Genomic DNA, 18327 nt, shown 5'->3' on the forward strand with positions numbered 1-18327 from the left:
TAACAATAATTTATTATGGGGTTTACAATCTATGTAGAAGTAAAATGTATGGCAACAAAGGCAGACAAAAAATTAAAAGTGTGATTCTTTGAAAAGGTCAATAAATTGCCAACCCTTAGCCAGACTGATCATGATCAGGAAAGAAAGAGAGAAAACACAGATTATCAATATCAGGAATGAAAGAGGAAATCTCAGTATAGGTCCTACAGACATTTAAAGGATAATAGAATATTATGAGCAACTTTCTGCCAATAAATTTGATAATTTGAAAGAAATGGACACTTTCATTGAAAGATACAAACTACCAAAGCTCATTTTGAGAAGAAATAGATCTACAGAATTGGAGAAAAACTCTGTAAATCACATATATCTAGCAAGCAACTTGTATCTAGAATATATGAAGCACTATTACAGCTCAACAAGATAAATAATAGAATTAAAAATGAATAAGGGATCTGAATGGATATTTCTCCAAAGAAGCTATACAAATGGCCAATAGGGACATGAAAAGAAGCTCAATATCACTGGTCATCAGAGAAATGCAAATCAAAATCATAATGAAATATCACTACAGATAGGATAACTAGAATCAAAACTGAAGATAATAAATACTGGTGAGGATGTGGGGGAACTGGAACCCTCATACATTGCTGGTGGGAATGTAAAATGGTACAGCCACTTTGGAATAAAGTTTGGAAGCTCCTCAAAAGGTTAAAATTACGGTTACCATACAAGGCAGCAATTCCACTCTTAGGTATATACCCAAGAGGAATGAAAACATACATCCATAAAAATATTTGCACATGAAAATTCATAGAAGCAATGTTCACAATAGCCAAAAGGTGGAAACAACCCAAATGTCCATCAACTAATGAATGAATTGAAGTATATCCATACAACAGCATATTATTTGGTGATAAAAGGAATGAAATTCTGATACATGCTACAACATGGATGAGCCTTGAAAACACTGTGCTAAGTGAAAGAAGCCAGTCATAAAGGACCACATATTGTATGATTCCATTTATAAGAAACATCTAGAAAAGGCAAATCTATAAAGGCAGAAAGTAGATTAGTGGTTGCCCAGGGCTGGAGAGGTCTGGGGGAACTGGGGGTGGTGATGTGACAGACAAGGAGTATGGGGTCTCTTTTGGAATACTGAAGATGCTCTAAAATTATTAACGGATGTGCAACTCTGTGAATATATTAATGCCAACAACTTGTATAGTTTAAATGGGTGAATTATATGGGGTGGGAATTAGATCTCAAAAAACCCGTTAAAAAAAACAAACAAAAGAAATTGATAACTTGAATAGCCCTATATATATTAAAGGAATTGAGCTATAGTTAAAAATTTTCCCAGAAAGAAAACTCCAGACCCAGTTGGCCTCACTGGTAAATTCTCCAAACATGTAAGTGAAAAAAAAAAAAATAGCAATCTTGTACAAGCTGTTGTAGAAAATTCCAAACTTCTCTAAGAGCAGCATTATCCTGGTACCAACACCAGATACAGGCTTTACAAGAAAACTATAGACCAATATCCCCTTAAGAAAATAGATGCAAAAATATTCTTCCAAATTTTTAGCAATTGAATCCAATAATATATTAAAAGGATAACATATGACTAAGTGAGCTTTATCTCAGGAATGCGAGATTAATTTAACATTTGTTAATCAATGTAGTTCACCATATTAACAGAAGAGGAAAAAGGCAAACAACCATAATGTCAAAACACATTTGGCAAAAGTCAACACCCACTCAGTGTAAAAATTTGCAGAAAACTTCATCCTCAATCTAATAAAGGATATCAATGAAAACCTACAGCTAGCATCATACTCAATGGTGAAAGATGGAATGCTTTCTCCCTAAATCAGGAATAAGGCAAAAATGTCCATTGTAACAATTTCTATTCAATATTGTACTGGAAGATCTATCAGTGAGTAAAGCAATAATAAGAAATAAAAGGCACTAAAAAATGAAAAGGAAGACGTGAACCTCTCTTTATTAGCTGATGACCTGACTGTATGTGTAGAAAATTCTAAGGAATCTTAAAAAATTCTAGAACTAATAAGTGAGTTTACCAAGGTTGCAAGATACAAAATCTAAATGCAAATGTCAATTTTATTTCTATATATGAGCAACATGTAATTAGTAATTGAAATTTTTTAAAGTACCATTTAAAATAGCATAAAAAAACATGAAATATTTAAGGATAAATTTAGCAAAATGTAGGCAAGACCTGTACTCTGAAAACTACAAAACATTTCTAAGAAAAAATATAGACATCTCAAATAAATAAAGAGGTTTGGCAGTTATCAATGTATTGCCTCTCAGCTCCAAATCCACCCTTTATTACCTGCTCTGAGATCATGAAGACGGATATTTTTTAAGCGTTTCTCCTTTGCAGTGAGTATGATGTTAAGGGCAGTGGAAGGACATTGCAGGAGGAAGGGTAGACTTTTCCTGGTTCCAGTGTACTTCAGTCTGTTTCTTCTTGCTCCTACCGCAGGGCGACCAGGGGTGCCTATGCGTGGGGGAGATCCAGCTGTGCACCCAGATGTGCAGCCTTTGCTGAGCTTGCAGGCCTGGTGGTCACCTTGCCATGACTGACCCGAGGCAAATTCCAGCGCCCCTGACCTCATGCTGCCTTGCTGGTGAGGAGACGCCTGATTTCCCAACTCTTTCTAGAAACCTGCCTGCCTACCTTGGTTCACCTGACTCTGGAAGGAAGTTTTCTTCTTGCCTGGTGACTATGGACCAGCTCTGGTCTAAGCAACCCAGCAAACTTCATCTTCTTCTTCGTCTTCTTGTTTTTTGGATTTACAGGCCTAGGGTGGGAGGTGACAGAGGCCCAGGATTTTTGGCTCCTGTGTGCAGGCCCAGCGGTAAACACAGAGGTAAACAAGGGGGGGGGGGGTATTAGCAGATTTGGTCTGGAACTCATGGGTGGGAAAGTGCTAATCCTTGGGGGTGAGCAGCTGCAGGAAGAAAGGTGTCTGAGGAGGACCACAGGGGGCCCAGAGGGACAGCAGCCCTTACCCCTGGGGCTCATGGCTGGATGGGAAGAGAACAAGGCCCCTCCCCTCAGTGCTGAGGAGAAAAGGCACTTGGCCCAGTCTCCTCCTGACCTCTTGCCCCACCCCTGGAAGAGATGGGGTCCTTATCCCTTGTCCCCTTCAAGGGCCCAGAGGCCGCTCCTGGTGGGCTGCAAGCACACATTCTCTAACAATGTCTGAATCCCAGCCTTGGGGGAGGACTCCTTCCAAGTTTGTTCTTTTCTTGGGTACTCTCCCTCAGCCCTAGGGTCTCCAATTGTGTCCAAGTGAGAAACACTGATTAAATGAAGAGCTAAAACTACAAAACTTCTAGAAGAAAACACAGGAGAAATTACTCAAGTTGGCTAAGGCAGAAATTTAACTAGGACACAAACACCATGAAGAATAAAAGAAAAAATAGATATGTTGGACATCATTAAAATTTAACACTTTTGTTCTTCAAAGGACAGTTGAAAATGAAAAGAAAACCACAGAATGGGAGAAAGTATTTGCAAAACATATATCTGATAATAGACTTGTTTCCAGAATATGTAAAGAGCTCTTATAGCTTAATAAAAAGAAGACAAACATCCTGATTTTAAAAGTGGGCAAAATATTTGAACAGACTCTTCACAAAGAAGATGTAAAATCACCAAGTGAGGGCATGAAAAGATGCTCAATACCATTAGTCATTAGGAAAACACAAACTAGGAGCACATTAAGATACCACTATATACCCACTACAAAGGCTAAAACAAAAAAGACTGTCAATTTCAAAGTCTGACATCATACATCATACATCACTGATGGGAATGCAAAATAGTACAGTTACTTGAGAAAAACAGTTTGGCAGTTTCTTATAAAGTAAAACAACACTTACCATACTACCTAGCAATTCAACTCCTAAGTAACCAAGAGAAATAGAAACATATGTCCACTCAAAGACTTTTATGTAAATATTTATAGAAACCTTATTGAAAATAGCTAAAAAGTTGAAATAGTTCAAACATCCATGAATAAATGAACGGGAAAACAAATTGTGGTATATCCATAAACAAGAATGCTACTCAGCACTACAAAAGTAATTACCTACTTACTGATAGATGCAACAGTATGAATAAACATCACAGGTCTTATGTTAAGTGAAAGAAATCAGACAGAAAAGACTACGTATTATATGATTCCATTTATATAAAATCCTAGAAAAGGCAAAACTATAGCGATAGAAAGCAGATCAGTTGTTGCCAGGGGCTACAAGTTGGGAGAGGAGTTACTGACTGCAAAGTGGGATGAGGTAACGTTCTGGTGCAATAGAAATGTTCTCTATTTTGATTGTGGTGGTGCTTACACAACTATATACATTGTGAAAATGTCATCGTATTTATTGTACATTTAAAATATGTGGATTTTACTATATGTAAAGTATACCACAGTAAAACTCCCCCCCAAAAAATCGGTGTGACAAAGAATCATCATCTGAGAAGCAGATACACTCCTGGGCTCCACTCCCAGAGAACCTGATTAGGAAAGTAGGGTAGTTTCTAGCGGTCATGTACCCCAGAAAGGATCATGTTCTTTTAATCCATTCCTGTGGATGCAGACTCATTGTAGTGGGACCTTTTGATTAGGTTATTTCAGTTCAGGCCTGTCCCAGGGTGGGTCTTAATCTGCTTACTGAAGTCCTTTATAAGAGGATAAAGGACACATAGAAAAGAGAGATGACATTAAGAGAGACGCTCACAGAAAAAGCCCCTCAAAAGCTGAAAGGAAGCCACCAAAGCCAGAAGCTGAAGCAAGGAAACCGGGAGCAAAGGACCAGCAGACGTCGCCATGTGCCTTGTTATCTGACAGAGGAGCCCAAGCTCTCCAGTAACCGGTCTTCGGAGAAGGTACTGTCCTGTTGATGCCTTAATTTGGACATTTTCACAGCCTTAGAACTGTCAATTTGTAAGCTAATAAATCCCCATTGTTAAAAGCCAGTCCATTTCCGGTATACTGCATTTTGTCAGCATTGGCAAACCAAATCAGAAGGTATGGGATGGGACCAGGGAATGTAATTTTAAACCAGTGTCCCATCCTGAATTAAAATAAATGTCATAGCAAATAGAATTAGAAAACTGAAGGATAGACATTTTTATGTTAAAGTGTGAATAAGAAAATAGTTCTGGAAGAAAAATTTTTTTAAATGCCTAGTCTGGATAGCTACATGGGATTGTGAAGTGTTCCGGTTTGTTAATGCTGCCATTATGCAAAATACCAGAAATGGATTGACTTTTATAAAGGGAGTTTATTTGGTTACAAAATTACAGTCCTAAGGCTGTAAAAGTATCCAACTAAGGCATCAACAATAGGGAACCTTCACTGAAGAAAGGCCGATGGCACCCAGAATTCCTCTGTCAGCTGGGAAGGCACGTGGCTGGTGTCTGTTTGCTCCCAGGTTGATTTCAAAATGGCATTCTCCAAACCGTCTCTGGGCTTAGCTTCTCTGGGCAAACTCTGGGTTAGTATCTCCAGAGCGTCAGCAAAAGTCTGCTTTCAACGGCCATCTCCAAAATGCCTCTCTCAGCTACAGCACTGAGCTCCTTCTGTCTGAGCTCTTATAGGGCTCCAGGAAACTAACCAAGACCCAGGCTGAATGGGTGGGGCCACACCTCCATGGAAATAATCTAATCAGAGTTATCACCTACAGTTGGGTGGGTCACATCTCCATGGAAACAACCTAATCCAAGACTAAATCTAATCAACCTAATCAAGACTAAATACATCTGCCCCCACAAGATTGCATTAAAAAACATGCTTTTTCTAGGGAACATAATATATCCAGACTGGCACATGAATGATTTTAAAAACTTTACGAAATGTTACATTTCAGTGGGGACACCCCCCTTCCCCCATCTTTTATAGAAATGGAATAATCTAAACACCTTCTTAGAAAGAACCTGAATTCCACCTGCCCTGTTCCCATGCTCCTCAACCTGGCCCTCTCCTACCGTCTTGATTCTCCTCAGCTTGGTCCATCTCCAGTTTGGTCAGCAGGCTCACAAACCACTCGAAAGACCTCTGGTCCCGATTTATCCAGAAGAAGTCCACCTAGGCAGAGGGGCCCTTCGGTTCAGAGGCAGGGCTCTAGCATGCCTACCCGTGTTAGCAGGGCACACAGTGTCATACCCGTTTAACGGAGAAGAAAACCGAGGCTCACGGAGGTGAGGAGACAGACCGTAGCAGCATGGGACCAGAGCCCAGGTTCCTGGCTCCCAGGTCAGCACTTTCCTAACGATCTATTGTTTACAACAAGCAGTATTCTGAGGTATTGGCTTAGGATAGCCGGAAAGATTTTTTTTTTTTTTTTTTTGGAAACTCTTTTAAATGACCTACACAAAATAATGACTTTTCAAATGGCAAACACATTTTCATTTTTAAAACAAACAATGGAGTCACAGGTAGCAAGCATCATGGCTGTAAATGAATCCAGGTTGCCTGACTTCCAAGCTACCCAGCCTTTAATGAGATGCTTGTCTTCAGAGGTAAGAGGCGATGGGGGTGTTGACAGGGGAGGCCTGGGCATTTAGGAGGCCTAGGGGTACACCAGGCATTTAGGGAAAAAGTGAGGGTGGAGTGGAAGGAGCAAGAGGATCCCAACAGGTGGGGGGTCTTCTTATTAACCCCTCCCCCCCCCACACACAGGAGGGCCTGGCTCTTGTTCTTAGGTGGGGAGAGGGCCTGGAGGCCTGCCTGCAGGAGGCAGCACTCACCTTGTGGAGCTTCATTTCGTCATCCTGGGCACCCTCCATCCAGGAGTGCTGGCAGCTGGGGCAAAGGCGCTTTCTCTTTTGGTGCCTGAGAGGAGGCAAGATGAGGGGGTTTCAAACTTGGAGTGAACTTTTCAGGACCCCAGAGGACAGCGAGGGAGGATGGGGTGGCAGAGCCCATCCAATGAGGGAGGAGGGATAAGACATTAAAAAGAGAGATGGAAAACAGGAGAGGAAAGAAAGAAAAGAAGAAAGGGAGCAGGAAGGAAGAGAGAAAGAGGGGAGGCAAAGGGGGAAGAGAAGAGAATGAGGACACTTTCAGGATTCTGACCCAGGAGGATGGGCAGGGGCCACGCTCTCTCCAGCACCCACCTGTACATGATACTCTGCAGGACGGAAGCAAAGGGGGTGATGCCGATGCCGGCCCCGATGAGAACAGCGTGCTCAGAGGCGAAGATCCGGCGGGTGGGGCTGCCGTAAGGTCCGTCTATGTAGCACTGTACAAGGGAGGAGGTGAGACGAAGGGGAGGGGGAGCTGGACCCTCCTGCTGAGGAATGTCCCCAAGCCTTCAGGGTCCACCTTTATAGTTAGGTAGTCATCTCCTGAGCTAGAACCAGGCCTAAGTTTACTCCTAGTCCAGTGCTCCTTCCACATGAGTGCTCTTAGCACAAGTCTGGGTGTGCACTAGACTGTTAAGGGAGGTCTCAGGGTGCAGGGCTGGTGAGGAGGACCCAGATAGCATCTCTCACGTGCACCTGTCACTGCCGGCTGTGTGCCCTGGGTGCTGAAGCAACAGGGAAGAGTGCACGGTGCCCTGTATGCCCCATCCCTGCTCCAGGGGAAGAGGGAGGCAGTGGGCGAGGCTGGGCCTCTGCCTATATAAAGAGCAGGAGGCAGCTTTGGTTAAGTTATTCGGAAACTTGGATGTCAGGCCACGGGGATTTGAGGAGTTTGCGGACCCCTCCCCGTAGGCAAAGGCTTCCCTTCCTCTGGTTGAGGTGGGGGGTCCTGGCACATCCGCTCCCTGGAGCCTCTTACCTTGATGTTACAGAATTGGTGGTTCTCAGAGGGCATCTCAGGGGCCTGCGGGAGTAGAGTAGAGACTTATGGGTCTCTGGGAAATGGTGCTGTGCTTGTTATGTAACTGAGAAAAGCCATGTTCTTTTAATCCAATTTTGTGGGGGAGGACCTATTGTCGGGTGAGATCTTTTGATTAGGTTGTTTCCATGGAGTTATGATCCCGCCCATTCAAGGTGGGTCTTAATCGTCTTTACTGGAGTCCTTTAGGAGAGGATAAAAGGCAGAGACAATTTGGAGAGAGCTCAGAGACAGAAATGCCGCAGGAGTAACAAGCAAGGACACACAGAAGCCCAGAGACATTTTGGAGAGAAGGGCCAGCAGACGTCACCATGTGCCTTCCCATGTGACCGAGGAACCCCAGACGCCATCAGCCTTTCTTCAGAGTCCAGGTATCTTTCTCTGGATGCCTTAATCTGGACATTTCCATGGCTATAGAACTGTAAATTTGTAACCTAATAAATTTCCATTGGAAAAGCCAGTCCACTTCTGGTATATTGCATTTTGGCAGCTCTAGCAAACTGAAACAGGTGGCATTAGGTGTTTCTCAGAGGCTCCCTAGCCCTTGCCAGTCTGAACAACTGTATAAAAAGGGGGTTGCTTTTTCTGCCTGAACCGTTTCAGGGAATACAGAGCCCTCTTGAGGGACGGCACCAGTGGTGTGCTGGTAAATTGACACTCTGGAAGAGAACAAAAAACAAACAGAAACTAAACCCTTGATTTGCAGCATCTGTGGATTTCTGTGCTGTAAATGCTGCCATCACAGCATACACCATAATGACCATGTTTAATAACCAGCTTGAAAAATCCAACAATTTAATAATCGGCTCTCGTGGCACTGGGCTGGAGAAATTCACCCCCCCTCTCATCTTCAGCTCCCTCTCCAGCCCATCCTCAAGACTTTTCATGTCTCCGGACATACTTTCCCCTCTGCCTAAAACACCCTTTCGTTTTCCCTAGTTGGCAAATTCCTGTTCACCCTTCAGTGTCTAATTCCTCTGAAGTCACCTCTCCTCCCGGGAGCCTTGGCAGCTGCACCAGGCAGCAGAGCTCACGCCCACCCTGGCCCACAACTCCACCCCCGCCCTCGGGACCCTGCTCTGGGGCCACGGGACTGTGGGCTCCCTGAAGGCCAGGCGCAGCCCTCTCTCTGCTGGACTTGACTACTCCAGCCCCGGCACCTCCAGGCCTGACTTGTGGAAGTCAATGCCCTTCCTTTAAGCAGGTGAAGGAAGCAGATCCCAAAACAGGCCTGGGGCAGATGGCTCTCTGCAGCCAGAGGGCAAACTGGGGAGCAGCCACCACAGTCAGCCAGGCCAATCCCTCACTTCACAGGAGAGGAGCTCAGTCTGGGAGAGTGGGAAGGACCCGTTCCCAGTTCCCAAGGGCTCGGTTAGATCCCGCCGCACCGCACACCGGGCTGCTCCCCTGGCTGGGGGTGGCTGAATGCCTGATTTCCCACATGCTGGACACGAACTGCTTGTGGTGATGTCGGGAGGTACACTGTGGGACAGCTACTCCCCTTTCAATTTTCTTTATTCTTTCTGATTGCAACCAGAAAGTCTTAGATTATGGTTAATATATCTTTAACACCTCCCCAACACTTGCTAATTCCACCTTCTTTTTTTCCTCATTTTACAAAGAGGGACAGAGATGGGGAGAGAATGAGCAGTGGAGTGCAGCCTCAAACTCAGAGTCTTAGCAGGCAGAAAAATCTAGCAAGAATTTAATAACCTTGGTTTTCGATGTTTTTACTTCTAGCGCTATCTTTTGTTTATGGCACATGACACTGGTTTTCCATTAAGAATAACAATATAAAGAGTCCTTTTATAGTACAATTAAGTTTAAAGTAATGTTGAAGTGTAAAGGAAAGATTTAAGTTTTTAGAAAACAGTACTGGTGGGGAGTGAGTATGGCAAAGCTACGAAGGTGGTATGCCAATGATTAGCTGCAGAAACACCATGTAATCTGTGGTTGTTTTCTTTTCCATGTTCCAAGGACCCACCATCCTTGGAGAGACAAACCAGCCAACTGTCCCACCTCCAGCCCCAGCTTCCTCGGCCTTACCACGTCTTGGGCCTTGGAAGCGGCTCTCCACCGTGCCTGTGTTCCTTCCTTTGTCCCCAAGTACACGAGCCCTTCGCCTCCCTGGCACGGAGTCCCCTCAGGGCCGCAGGACGTCAGGTCCACAGTAAAGTCCTTGTCGGAAGCCACTACTTCCTGAGCCGAGGTGCAGGAGTGGATGGGCTCGGGCTGCAAACGCCATTTTATATCAAAAGGGAAATCGCTTTATTATTTAAATCACAAAATTGATACATGCTAGTTTTAAAAAATTCAGATGTTCCATAAATGTTTGAAGAATAAAGTGAAAAAATCACCCTGAATCAAACATTTGCCCTTATCTTCTCTGTGCTATTCCTGACTTTTTTCTGACACACACACATTTCCTTTACATAAATGGAACATACTGATTTGTAATCTGTCTTTTCCACACAGTATATCTTGAATAGCTTTCCATGCCAGTACATAAATGTATACAATCCTTTTTAGGTGACTTTTTTCCATTGTAAGGGTGATACCTAATTTATTTAGCTATTCCCCTATTGTTGGCATTTTAAGTACTTTAATTTTCTCATTATTGTGAACAACCACCCTAAATAAAATAGCACCTTTCCCATCTCTATTCCTTTATCCAGACTTACTTTTCTTCAGAGCATTTATCATCACCTGACATATTATACATGTAGTTTGTTTGTTTGGTTATTGTCTTTCTCTCCCACCAGAACATAAGCAGAGATTGTGTCCACTTTGCTTGTTGCTTTGTTTCCAGCACCAAAACAGTCCCTGGCAAACAGCAGGTGTAGTGTTCAATAAATATTTACTAAATGAATGAATGAACAAGACAATTAACTTTTAAGGATAAATTCCTAAGAATAGAATTGCTGGGCAGTGGGTATACATATTTGAAATGTTGACACATATGGCCAGACTGCCCTCCAGAGAGATTGTGCCAGTTTGTTTGCTGGAGTGGTACTCGAGGACCCAAGGAAACACAACGTTCAGTGTGTCTCTCCACTGATGCCCCAACATATTACAGCCTATGGGTTTTGAAAGTCAGCTTCCTCCTTCAGGAAGTTTTCCCTGATTAACAGCTGAGAACACCCTGCTTGTTTCTACCTATCCCCTCCATATCCCAAAGCTGTGCTCTTGGCCTGGTTCTTGAAGGGTCTTCTGGTCTGGGCAGGCAAGCTTCCACCTGGCTTTCTCCCTTGGACTTTAAACACCCCAGACCTGGGGATCCTCTTTAATAATCAACAGGGGTTTCCTGTATGAACCTGTCTCCCAGCCAGACTTAGAGGTACAGCCTGCTAAGTTTGTATTCAGCACCCTCAGCCTCCTTCATCTATTCTCTTCCTTCAGTGGCCTCTGATCTCTACTTGTCCATCAAAACCTCTCAGAGCCTGTACTCACTCCATGATGGCTGTGACTGGTCAGCTTTGTGGTTTTCATCAGAGCTCAAAAGATAACACTGACGAAGGTGGTGATGATGATGATGACAATGATGATGATGATGAAGGTGGTCTACCAGGACCACACTGCCCAGTTCACTCGGTCCTTTATGTAAGTTCATTCAATTGGTTCTTCAAAGAACCATGTGATAAAGGGAAGCCAGGCATGGGGACTACCTCCATACACAGAAGAAGAAACTGAGGCTCAGTGAGGTTAGTCATGTGCCTAAGGCCATACAGTTAGAAAGTATTGGAGAGAGACTTGGAGGTGGGTTATTCTGATCTCGATTCCCTCTTTCCATTGTACTCCCTTCTGACAGAAGAATTCAGACTGGGCAGAACCTGGGGCCCCTCGGCTTTGAGGAGGCTCTTCGGGCTTTGAGGAGGACCACACAGAAAGCAGTCACCTTGCCCACCTGTGCTGCCGCCCAGCCTGCCCACATAGTAAGTGCTCAAGGGTTGACGCACCACGGTGGGTTGAATTGTGAGCCCCACCTCGAAAAAAAAGATATGTCAAGTCCTAACCCCCATGGACCGTGAATGTGACTTTATTTGGAAATAGGGTCTCTGCAGAGACCTATTAGGATCTAGGCATGATCTCATCCTGGATTTAGGGTGGACCCTAAAACCAATGACTGGTGTAATTATAAGAGAAAAGAGAGGGAGGTTTGAGACATAAAGGGAAGATGGCCATGTGAAGATGGAGGCAGAGAATGAAGTTAAACCAAGAGCACCAAGGGTTGCTGGCAGTTTCTAGAAGGTAGGAACAAATTCTCCCTCAGAGCCTGCAGAAGGAACCCACCCTACTGACACCTTGATTCCAGACTTCCAGCCCCCAGAACTGTGAGAGTAAATTTCTATTGTCTAGGCCACCATGTTTGTGGTAATTTGTTATAGCAGCCCAAGGGAACTAATACACCCACTGACTGAGAAGAAGCTGACTTGGGTCCCCGTGGGTTTGTCATAACGGCAGATCACTTCTTCTTCTGCAGAAGGGATCCTCTCCTTACCTGGGGCCTTCTCTGACTCCTCCTCATCCTCAAACTCGTCGACAGCCTCTTGGAGCCACGGGCCACTGGGTCTGAAGCCCTGAAAGACTCGTACAGTCTGTTTGTCCACTGGCCTTCAGATCGGATGTGCAGCCAGATGGTGTCTGTGCAAGAGACAGGGCCAAAGAGAGCAAGACATTGCTGGCTTCCAGCAGGGAGCAGGCCTTGTCTCATTGGAGGAACTGGTCCTGGAGCACCAGCTGCTTAAGTCCTTCAGCACCAAACTGGAAGCCACAACTGTGGGACTTGGAGATCTGATCTCTCTGGCACCGACCTCCTAGTCTTTCTTGATGAAATCAACCCAAGCTTACATGAGAAGGCTCAGCCTCCTCTCCCAAAGAAGGGGGCAGCGCTCCGTAAGGGTGGAGACCCTACCTCCTCCATCAGGCCAGCATCTCACCAAGCAGGGACCATTTCCCTTCTACTATTCAATGGCTGCCCTCCAGGTGCCTGGAATGGCTCAGCACACAGTAGGTGCTCAATTCACAGTGGGGGCCACCTGCTCTCATTGTGCCCAGTGCCTGGGATGCAGAAGGTGCTTACTAAGGTTCTCTGCTGAATGACTGGTGGAAAGGTGGTGTGGGGTGGTGCTACCCCTCTGCTGGGGCATACCAAAAAGAACCACAAAGATACCAAAGAGAATCCACTGGAGTCTACCCACTGAGGCCCCAGTGTGCTCTGACTGAAGCAGTTTTGAAAAGTTGGCCTCCTCCTTCAGGAAGTTTCCCCTGATTAACAGCAGAGAACTCTCTGCGTGTTTCTACCTCCACCTCCACATTCCGACCATATCCCACAACATCACAGTAAGGAGGTCCCTAAGGGCTCTCCTGGTCAAGGGCTTCTTACCCTGTTTCTTTTTTTAAGCCATGCACCATTTTGGCAGTCAGGTGATGCCAATGGATAGGCTCCTTCTCAGATAACACGTTTAAACACATAAAAGAAAATACAGAGAATTACAAATGAAACCAATTGTAATGAGACAGTTTTCAAAATACTTTGAAAAAATAAGTGTGTGACCTAAGAATATATGTATCTCTTTCTTAATACATGAAATAAACTCTAGCAGGAGTCTAATGACCACTAGAATTTCAAAGCAGTAATGAGCATAAACAGTATTCTAAGGTATCAGCGATAACTATAACACGGTAGGAAGGAAACTACAGTTTTTATTTTGGCAAAGTCACAGGTCTCATTAATGACCTGGGGGTGTGTTGCCTACTTTCATAATTGAAAAAAACGCTAGAGGTTAGCAAAAAGGAAGAGGTCACTTTTTTCTCCATCCAAGTCCATGTTTAGAATTCAGGGTTAAGAACCCCTGACCTGGTTCAACCCTGCATTTTACAGAAGCCTGGAAGGCTGTGGCCGTGCCCTCCCAGCTTTGGGAAGAGTGAACTAACAGTCCAGGCTAGAGCTCAGGTCCTCTGAGCCCTGCTCCTGTCTCCTCTCTGAGGTTCCCCTGGAGCATTGGGCTCTGCCTCGTCTACATAAATGTGCCTGGAGGGACTCACACTGTGACTCAGGCTGGGAGGTCTCCCAAAAGGTCAGATGCATTCATTCAGTTCAGCTGCTCACATCAGTCCCACTCCTGACTCCCAATAAGCCAACTTTCTAAGCAAAAGTATCTACCCATCCCCACACAGATTCACTCAGTTCGCTTTAGGACCCAAGAGGCAAAGAGACAGGCAGATTCCAAGCTGAGGCCCATTGGGAATCAGTTAAATACTTGACACAGTCATATAATAAACACAGTTCTTATAATCATATTAGTATACATATGCTGGAATACTATGCAGCCATGAGGACAGTCTACTTCTATATTCACTGACATGCAAAGACATACTATTAGCTGAAAAAAAAAGTGGGCTGCAAGAGTGTGCACAGTATGATCGCATGTATGCAAAACTATCCCTGCATCTCATTAACCATGCAAGTATATATATGGAAAGATCTGGAAGGATGTTCATCAAAAAAATTGACAATGGTGTTCTCTGGCTGGAATGATTTGGGGGAATTTTATTTTCTTCCGCACTTGTTTCTATATTGTCTGTCTTTTACAAGAACATATATAGTTTTCACAAGACAGAAAAAAAAGAAAGAAAAGAAAAATGGGAAGAAAATAACCCACCCTCCCCCACCCTCCCCACCCCCTTTGTCCTGTTGTAAATCCAGGCTAAAGTGGCTTCCAGGTCAAGCTCCAGGGGACTCTGTTCAGTGGCCTGTTAATGTACTGCTGAGCTACCTACAGCTGTGTGAGTGATGGGGAAAAGGGGGGTCAATGGTGGAAAAAGGAGAGGCAAAGGAAGGTAGCAGAGTGAACAGAAGCTTACTTTTGTATTCCAGCCTTAGGAGACCTAGAGTTGTAAACCAGAGACTTCAATGTGCCTCAGAACCACCTGGGGAGATTTGTTAAGATGCAGGTGCCTGTGAGCCAGTGCTGATACACTTCAGATGGTCTGTATGGTGTATGAATATATCTCAATAAAATGGCATTTAAGTGAATGAATGAATGAAGTGCAGGTGCCCAGTCCAGCCCCCAGAGACTCATTCACTGAGTGAGGGGTGGGGACCCAGAAATTACCTCTAGCAGGAACCCAGGTGACTTAAGGGCATGTGGTGTGTAGCCTCACGAGGGGAGCCCTGGCCGTGGGTCTGCACCCTGAGCTGCAGGAGATGGGTCAGGGCCCCTGCAGGGAGCTGAAGTTTTTAATGGGGATGAGCCTGAGAAGTCACTGGCACCCAGAAACCATGAAGTCAAGTGTGGCTCTTGTTGAAGTAAGTCACCTGAGGCCTGTCAGAAGCACCTGTGTGAGCCCCTCTGGCCAGGCTGGAGGTACCACTTGTGATGAGAAAGCCACCCTCTGATCTGGCCAGGGGGCCAGAGGTCCAGGAGCCAGCTCCAACAACAGCCCAGGACCAGAAGGAAGCCACCTGCATGAGTGAGAGTCAGAGTACAAGTGGGCTAAGAAAGAGTCAGCTGAGGGGACCAGGAGAGAAATGGGAGTGGTTCCAGGATGGGGCAGACAGATGTGAGAGATTCTGCTGCCTGGGGGCTCCACAGGGCCCGTGCACAGGTGGGAGTGGGGAAGCCTGGCCTCCATTCTCAGCTCTCTTGAAAATGCCCTGGTACATGACCCTCTGAGCTGGCTACTCCTCTTCTTAAGAACCATCCATGGCTCCCAACTGCCTGCACCATCTGTCCAGATTCCAACTCTGCATTCCAAGTCTGCCTCAGTCTCACCCAAGCTCCAATCGACTTTGTCAGCCATATCACCCACCTTTCACCCCTTCTCTGACTCTCTCTCCATCTCTCTCCCTCCCTCCCTCCCTTCCCATCCATCTTACGCCTCTTAGCTCCACTACACCAGGCTGTTCTGCAGTTCCAGCTTTTCATGTTTTTGCTTATGCTCTTCCCCTGCCTCCTCCTCTGTCTCCTTTAAGATCTACTAAATGCCTACAGATAACCTTTCAAAGCTCAGCTGAAATGCAACCAGGTCCAAGGGAAGCTGTCTTCCCTATCCCACCATGCCTGGTGCTCCCCTGTAACCTTTCATCACAGCGTGTACAGCCCTCATCATCCCATTCATAAGTTCTTGTCTGCCTCCGTTTCAGAGGCATTTTGCATCCCTTGCCTTGATCCCCACTGAGTCCCTAGTTCCCAGCCTGTAACCGGCACATAGGAGGATCTCAGTAAGTATTTGCTGAATGACTGGATGAGTTGGCCATACCTTTCTGCTCCGGGGCACTGCTGATGGTGAAAGGGTGCCACTCGTAGCGAGCGATGGTGGGGATGTTGAGGTATACATAGTCACCAGGCCTATAGTGGAACAGCGGGGGCCGCTTGATGAGGAGGTGAGTGACCTGGGGAGACAGGAAAGAGATCAGGATGCTCCCTGCAAGTCCAAAGCTGCCAGGGGCACCAGGGCAAGGGAGCAGAGGCCGGGCCATCCTTCTCCACTATATGCTAGGCAGGCCCCAAGCTGTGAGACCCTTCTGTGCTTCTCAGTGGGGCTCACCCCTGCAGCACATCTGCCAACCTCACTGGCCCTACCTGACCAGCAGGACGGATACCCACTGAACCAGAAGCAGCTCTCAGGCAACCCCTTTCCTGTTATAGCCAACCACTCTCAGGGGCCCAGGGGTAACGTGACCAGCCAGGGGTAGGGCCCTGGTAGGGGAGAGGGGCGGCAAGCAGAGAAGGGGAGCATCAGGCTGTGTCTGAAGCAGGGCTTGGGTTTTTATCCACTTCTTAGGGTATAAAGACTGCTTTTTCATGGACCCTCCTCTATGAAGCCTCCCTAACTGCTCTAGTCCCTTTTTAGAAACTCCTGTAGCACCTACAGCCAGCACTTGGCTGGCATCCCAATTGCCTAATAAGCATCGCCCCATGGATAACAGCACCCTACCGCACAATAGCGTCAGTTTACTGAGCACTTACTCTGTGCCAGAGCTGTGTGGAGCACTATAAGCATCCTCTCTAGCCCTCACAGCAACTCTGTGAGATCAACGTCATTGTTTCTTCACTTTACAGGTGACAAGCAGAGGCTCAGAGAGATTAAAGGACTTCCCCAAGGCCACCAGCTAGGATGCCAGAGCCCAGGCATAAACCACAGCCTCAGTGTTGAGCCTCCTGTGCCCTCAAACTTGAATTGTACAGAGCTGAGCCCACCCCAAACTGCCTCCTCTTTCTCCACAGATAGCACCAGTCACTTAGACACCCAGGATACGTCCTGGACCCCTCCCTGTCTCTCAATCAAAAATGCAGCCAGTTACTTCTTGAGTTTTTCTCTGCTAGGCATTCCCTCTTCACCCCAGCATCACTGCCTCAGATTCAGGGCCAAGGCCCTCATGAGCTGTCATCTTTGCATTTGAAATGGTCCTCGCCAGGCTATCTTCCACAGAGCAACTAAAGGAACCTAGCTAGACTATAAACGGGTCATGTTTGTCCCAGTTATTCCCATCACCCTCACCCCCTGCCTGCTCAGCATTTCCCATGGCTGCAGGGTTGGGGGAGTGGGAGCTCCCAGGATGGCTTGCAAGGGACTTCATGCTCATCGCCCGCCCCCCTCTCCAGCTTCTCCCTGGCAGCTTGGCTCTGGCTATGCCAAATTACCTGTAGTCCCCCAAATACAGTGTACCCTTCCATATCTCTGTGCCTTTACCCATCCCTTCTCCCAGGAATACTCTTCCCTGTCTTGTCTTTCCAACAAGCTCCTTATGTGTCTTTCAAAACCCTGGTGTGGTGTCTCCTCCCTCATGCTGAAGCCTTCTCAGACCTCCCAAAGACAAGGGGTGCAATAACTCCTGATGCTCTGCTTCTCTCACCCACATGGGCCTGCACCTCAATGACAGGGCCCAGTCCCCTCCAGCTGCAGGCTCATGGAGAGCAGGGCAGCTCCTGAGCCTGCTCTGTGTCTCTGGCAGCTAACGCAGGGCCTGGCACCTCTTAGGCACTTACCTGCTTGCTGAATGGAGAAGGTCCTACCCAGACCTGGCCTTCAATGGCATCCTGCCTGCCCCTGCTACTTCTCTCCCTAAGATGACACTCCTGGGGTGTGACATCTTGCACCTTGCTTGTCTCCTCCTCAGTGCTGGAGCTGCAGCTTCACACCACCACCTGTGACTTCCCTTAGCCTCTCAGGGTAGGATGGGAAAGGGCTGCTTTGCACCTTGGAGGGGAGCAGATTGACTTCCGTGATGCACAGGGCTGCCATGCGGGACACTGCCAGCCCGACGGCCTTCTCCAGGAAGAACAAGATGCAGGGGACCAGCAGCCACTTCCAGAAGTTGGGCCCATGCACAATGAGCAGGAACCACATGGGAAGGTAGGACAGGTGGGTCCAATAGAACACCTGTAGGGGAGTAAACAGCCAGAGCTCAAGGCCCGGAGCCCCAAAGCCACGATGGTAT

The 18327-nt window shown here is 46.3% G+C and overlaps 1 protein-coding gene across 1 annotated transcript in view; it reads right to left on the reverse strand.

Moving 5' to 3' along the window:
• Positions 1-18327, reverse strand: part of NOX5 (NADPH oxidase 5) — a 56364-nt gene that overhangs the window by 9654 nt on the left and 28383 nt on the right. Inside the window, exons 8-15 of the mRNA XM_037833565.1 lie at positions 18087-18269; positions 16146-16278; positions 12382-12524; positions 9930-10115; positions 7824-7868; positions 7157-7281; positions 6788-6872; positions 6026-6125 (exon numbers count right to left, since the gene is read on the reverse strand). Of these exons, the coding sequence (XP_037689493.1) occupies positions 6026-6125; positions 6788-6872; positions 7157-7281; positions 7824-7868; positions 9930-10115; positions 12382-12524; positions 16146-16278; positions 18087-18269 (1000 nt within the window). The remainder of the gene's footprint in view (positions 1-6025; positions 6126-6787; positions 6873-7156; positions 7282-7823; positions 7869-9929; positions 10116-12381; positions 12525-16145; positions 16279-18086; positions 18270-18327) is intronic.

This window comes from Choloepus didactylus, chromosome 4 (assembly GCF_015220235.1).
Source record: "Choloepus didactylus isolate mChoDid1 chromosome 4, mChoDid1.pri, whole genome shotgun sequence".
Taxonomy (NCBI): domain Eukaryota; kingdom Metazoa; phylum Chordata; class Mammalia; order Pilosa; family Megalonychidae; genus Choloepus; species Choloepus didactylus.